Here is a 6,224-nt window from a genome sequence, read left to right as displayed (position 1 = left end):
TCCCTAACGTTCTGTGATTCTGTGATCTTTGACCATATAGTTCTTGAAGTCAGTGACACTTCCCATTTAATGTAAATACTACTATCCAGAACTGAAGTAGCATTTCCTCCTTGTGCATTCAGTGCCTTGGAAGTAAATATGTAAACCATAAAAGACAGGCATATGGCACATGCTCATCCGTGTATGAATACCACAGAGTTCTCTTCTTAAAATGGGAAGTCATTATATGTGACTGTAAAATGTAGTCAGATGAGCTGGATAATCCGAGTCTGTTGCTCTGAAACCTAGGACTCGTGCCAGATGACTCTGCGTTTTCACTTCTGCTTGTTGGTTCAAGGCCTTAAATTTTAATGATTCAAAACAATTTGCTAGTTATCTAAGCCTACTGTTAACAAATAGAACAAGCATATCTTTCATTTTTAAAAAAGCCAGAATCCGAGAAGGATGGAGTCATGCATCAAGTGCTGTGGAAGGGCTGACAAATACTGGCTTTTGTTTCCAAACAAAAAAAAACAAAAAATAAAAGAGCTGGACTAATGGTCACGCTGCTGCTCTGGTTTTGAGACCATTCAGAAAAGAGCTGCATAGTGTTTTCTCATGCTGCCATAAGCTACAGCTTTGGAAGTGATGAGAGCCCGACGAGGGGAAGCTCAGTAAATGCATGGCAAATGTGCCTTTGCCCTAGTAGTGTGATACTTCTAAGTGAAGGGGTAGAGGTGACGGAGTCGATGAGATGAGGAGGTGCAAGGGAAGATGGTAAAGGCTGGTCTTCATAATACAACAGTGTGTTATGAGGCAGAAGAGATGGGTGAGATTGGAGGAGAACTGGGGCTGAGCAACAGGGCTGATGCCAATATGCTACACAAGTGCAGAACGCGCCCACAGAGTCTTTTTCTAGGTATAAAGGAAGAGATGGGGACTGGGACAATGGAAGTTTTGGGCTGTGACTTAAGTGTGTTGACTATCTTGCCTCTTGCCACATGTCTTGTAGGCCTCGGGGTAAAGAGATCTCAAGGATTAATTGAATACTGCTGGTGCTTTTTTCAGGTTTGAGGGTCAGAAAGGGAATTCATAAATCCTCTGATGCCTATAAAATTTCAAATGAGTGAGTAGTAAAGCCAAGTGGTATAAACCAATGTAAAGACATTTCTTTGTTGTTTCTTTCCCCACCTGGCAGGAATGGAAGGGTGCTAAGAGGTATGATACAGAAGCAAGAGAAGTCAAGCAGTCCTTGCAGCAGTCTTACACAAGCTGGCATTTGTTAAGGCCTATGGAAAACGTGTTGCAGCAGCTTAGAGGACTGTGGAAATTTATGCTGTGTTCATACATAGATAATTTCTATTTCTAGATAATACAGAATTCAGAGGACTGGAAGAGCCTGGCAATGGGACCATAAAGCTTTGGGTAGACCAAGGCATCCAGGACTTTGGCATGTGAGACCCTGTGGCATTGTGCACAGTGATAAATGTGAAGGGCAGATTCTTGAGTTGTTGGGTTTGAATTGATGAGATGTCTAGAAAAGCACATTGGACACACCAGAGATTTAAATCTCAATTGGAAAGTACAGGCCTGGGAAAAAGCAGATGATCTGAGGTTATCTGCTGTGTACAAAGAGGGAAGGGAGGAGGTAGTGACGTCAGGGCTCTTCGCAGTTTCTATGGCTGCTGGCTGTAGGGTCATGACAAGGGTTCAGCAAGTAGAGCTGAGAGATGGCAGCCAGTAAGGATGGGATTTTGACAGAATGAGCTTGCTCCGTTTGGTCAAAAGCAGTTAGCAGCTCAAAAAGAAGAGCAGCACCCACACCCAAGGGCTATCTTGGCTGCTGGCGTAGGTAAGAGTTCTGGAGGGAAGAAATTCCTGGTGGTGACTGTAGACAGTCCATTCAGTGAGCATGGTATAGTGGTGCAGAAGATCGTATGGATTCAGTGGGAGTACTGGGCAGATTAGTAGTTCCTAGCAATTCTAGGAGATAAGAAGGAATCCCCTGGATCCCTCTGGACCACAAAGTCAGTCCCCTGCAGTAGAGAGGGGACAGGCCAGCCAGAGCTATGAAAGAGCTGTACAGGGTTGATGCTCGTTCCTTGCTGGTGAGGAAGAGCTACCTCTAGTGGGATGGACAGTATAATTATAGTCAACTCTGCTTTGTTAACTGGGTTTCTGAAACTTGTTACTGGGTTAGCCCATTCCTGCAGGATTTTTGTTTCAGTTTTAAAGGTGAGCACTTATTGACATTTTCTTTCTGAAGGGCTAGACCTAGAGACTTAAGAGCAATTTTGGCAGTGATTGCTACTGAGCAGAAAGAGTTAAAGTATGAATTTACAGGAAGGGTTGCAAGGGAAAGCTTATCTTTAAATACAGCATTCCCCAATTTCCGTGGGTATTAATGCTTTTCATGACTTTGTCTTACTGTATGTCTCAAACTTCTGATGTGACTGCTATCCAAAGAACATGCACATCCAGAATGATGGTTTGTATTACGGTCTCCAGTTGCTGATGCAGTTCCTTTAAGAAGTCAGTTTTCATTTGTGTGCTAATATGTCATACACATATCTAATATTGATAATAGCGTAGGATTTTGCTTTAGTCGTAGGTGATATTAGAAGTAGCTTTCCTGGTTAAAATGTTCATTATCATCAAATTATGTATTTTGTGCGTGCAAACCTTTAATAACTCTTGATAAATACAAACACAGGTTAACATGTTAATATTAGGTCCAGATTCTCATCTTGTTAAATATCTGCAGACCCACTGATGCAAGTGGAGCTGTTCAGCTTGCACTGATTAATGATTTCAGCCCAAGTTTCCTCTAAAATTCCCCATTGATTTTTTCAATGAATGTGCCTCTGTGTGTGGCTGTAACATTTAAGACGTGTTAAATGTGTTTCAAATTCGTTCACCACAACTAATTTTGAATTCCTTAAGAACTAATGCTGAGTTAAGTATGCTTACTATCAAAAGTTTGATGTAATGAATTAGAAGTTAGCCAAATTATGCAGTACATTTTGTTAACTAACTGCTCATCTAGCTAGGCCTTATCTCATGCCTCTGAATGTGTATGAATATACACCTTGAATATAATTTCACAGTAGACAGAAAATGCTTTCTTTCCAGCAGCTGGAGAGCATTGGAGATTAAGTCTCGTTGTGAAAAACTCCTACTTGTTGATGACTAGAAGAAAGATGGAAAGACTTCAAGCTGCTGTATTTTATACTAGTTTCAGCCCTTTCTTTAAGCAATGGGGGTCATGTAAGGACTGATTTCTCAGTGCTGCATTAACAGTGGACCATTCTGATGCTGTGTGTTGGTTTCCATTTAGGAGTTATCTAAAAATATTTAAATACCCTTAAATATTACAACCACACTTACATCCTTTACAGTGTCTGTATGTCATGGACTCTGAACAGACGTGTGTTTACAAGCAGATGCAGTGTTATAGGTGGTCTGTTCATTGACCTCCTGATAGCTAATGGAGAGCACGAGAGATTTTGCCCGTGTTTGGAGCATTTTAATTGCTATGAACAGTGGTGATGCATTTGAGAGGGAGAGTTATGTGACTCTATCCTCTTCTTCCAGTCAGCCTCTCTGATTGATAGCTGCTTTGGTTGCCTTTGCTGTTTGTTGTTCCCCAGGTAAATGTTGCCTCTCTCAATTTCAGCTCCAGCAGTGCAGTCCTCAATATGCAGTGAAAATGTTCTCAGGATTATGTCCCCAATAACCACAAAAGTGGGTCTTAGTAAAAGCATTTAAATAAAATCATTGGGAATTTTATAGTTTTATGGGGAATTTAATAGACATATAGGGAATGATGGTGACTGACTGACTGACTTGATATACAGGTGAAGCCTAATCTGACTTTTTTTTTCTCTCTTCAGTTCTTCCCCTACATCCTTCTGCTTGTTGCAATCCTGCTGTATCTACCATGTTTGTTCTGGCGCTTCACTGCAGCACCTCACCTTTCTTCAGACCTGAAATTTATTATGGAAGAGCTTGATAAAGCCTATAACAGGGCAATTAAAGCTGCTAATAGCATCCGCAGTGGAGACTCCAAGGACCCTACTGACTTGCTTCCAGCTGTTAATGAAAACTTGACACAGAGGTAAGATGCTGGGGCTTGGCTTCTGTTTAAAGTAAAAAATATCCAGAACCCTCAAACACCAAAACCCGCAAAAGCAAAATAAACCCAAAATTCACAAAAGCAAAAAACCCCTTTCTAAACAAATTGCTGCACTGTTCTAACCAGGTCAGATTTCTGCTTCATCCTGGGTCAGGGTAGCCCTTTCTCTTTGCCTGTGGGGGTACAGGCAATGCAATGGGGGCTTAGGGTCGGTCTTTAAAATGTGGAATTAAGTCTTGACAAGTAAAAAGCCTTCCAGTGTGTTATTACTGAGCAAGTGTTTGAGACGTCTGCTTTTCCTCATGGATTTGCTTACTATACCTGTTTTGTATTGCAAAAGAACAAAAATGTTTTTCTTGCTGCAAGGGCAATACTTCTTTTCCATTTTCCAGTGTTTGAGCTCTGTTGTCTCTTAAGTGGCTTTTCTGTATTAGAGTGTCAATATTCTTTTATCTGCTATTATGTAGGTTTTCTATTTACTTAATAAAACTACCCTTGATTTACTCCAATAAAAGGGAATCCAATCTTGTGTTTATTTTAGAGTGCTAGGTTTCTGTGAAATTTTAGGTAGGTGAATGCTGCAGCACCTGACTGTGATTTGTTGTTGTTGTTGTTTTCTCTCTCTTTCAGTTTGTGGGAAATATCTGAAAGCCACTTTAAATACCCAATTGTGGAGCAGTACCTGAAGACAAAGAAGAATTCCAAATGCTTAATAATTAAATACATTATCTGTCGTTTACTCACTCTAGTAATTATTTTCGGTGCATGCCTCTACCTGGGCTACTACATTAGCCTCTCCTCTTTGAGTGATGAGTTTCTTTGCACTATCAAAACTGGGATCTTAAAGAATGACACAACTGTTCCAGAAGTGATTCAGTGCAAGCTTATTGCTGTTGGTGTTTTTAAGGTACTCAGCTACATTAACCTGATAGTCTATCTACTAGTGATGCCGCTGGTAGTGTATGCAATGTTTGTTCCGTGGAGGTGGGATTCAGGTATTCTCAAAGTGTACGAAATCCTGCCAACTTTTGATGTTCTGAAACTCAAGTCAAAGTGCTTTGATGACTTAAGCCTTTACCTCCTCTTTCTTGAGGAAAACGTGAGTGAACTTAAATCATTTAAATGCCTCAAAGTGCTGGAGAACATTGCAGTTTCTGAGAAGTTTGATGTCATGCAACTTTTGGTAAACCTTGGTACTATTAAGACAGATACTGTAGATGGGAAGCCGGGAACAGCTGTGTTGGAGAAGCCTGAAGAAACAACTACAGAAGAGCTGGGAAAAAGTGCAACAGAGCTACAAGGTAAGACAACCTGCTCTTCTTTAAAAAGAAAAATCAAAGAAAGAAACACCACGAAAACACCACATCCAAATCTGCTGGTATAGAGACATGAGGAATCCATTGAACCAAGAATTCATTCATGCAAAACAAAGCAAGTTTCCTCTAGATGTGTATTCCTAGCAAAAACATTTTAATGTATTCTACAAGAAAATGGACCTGCTTAAACCTTACTATGTTTTCTGCAGTATAACTGCTATAACTTCATGTATGTGCCAGAAGATTGTGGTGGTGTGAGTCAGTGGCACAGGGTGGATGCTGAAGTGCCTGTTGAGTTGGTGGTCCTTGCTGACATCTCTGCTCTTGCAGTAAGAGGCTTCAGCTGCACTTGAACTTAGGACCACCTGCACGGTAGAAGAGCACTAGACTGGTCTGTAATAGGTTGTGCTCGAAGAAGCTCCAGTGAGAAAGCTGGTTATTTCAGGATGTGTATTTTTCAGCAATTAGCTCAAAAGAGTAGTAACTGCTGCTTCTGTTTTTCATTCAGGCATTGATGGAAACCTTAGATGAATGTAAAAATAAGTCTGATGCTCAGAAATGCTGCTGTTGGAGGAACAGAAAATGAAGGGAAGTGGGACTGGGGCCAGTGAATGTGCTCCTGTTCCTTCTTACGCAGAAAGAGGAAGATTGACTGTAAAGTGATTTTTGCCAAAATGGCTTGAGTCGATCTGGATTGGTGCATCTGTTCGCTGAATATTTCCACCAGTTCCCAGATGTGACTGGCTCTGAGCAATCACTCTTACATGAGACACAGTCTTAGATTCTGTGCTACA

At 40.9% G+C, this 6,224-nt stretch overlaps 1 protein-coding gene across 1 annotated transcript; it reads left to right on the top strand.

The window, feature by feature from the left end:
* Positions 1–3,872: 3,872 nt before the first annotated feature.
* On the top strand, positions 3,873–5,961 carry PANX1 (pannexin 1; the record flags this gene model as incomplete). Its single annotated transcript, XM_010186077.1, has 3 exons — positions 3,873–4,096; positions 4,745–5,415; positions 5,939–5,961. Coding segments are annotated over 3 exons (918 nt in total), but the record flags the coding sequence as incomplete, so codon positions are not given.
* Positions 5,962–6,224: the final 263 nt, after the last annotated feature.

Source organism: Mesitornis unicolor, unplaced genomic scaffold (genome assembly GCF_000695765.1).
Source record: "Mesitornis unicolor isolate BGI_N332 unplaced genomic scaffold, ASM69576v1 scaffold31276, whole genome shotgun sequence".
NCBI lineage: Eukaryota > Metazoa > Chordata > Aves > Mesitornithiformes > Mesitornithidae > Mesitornis > Mesitornis unicolor.
This window is presented reverse-complemented; position numbering and strand designations above follow the sequence as displayed.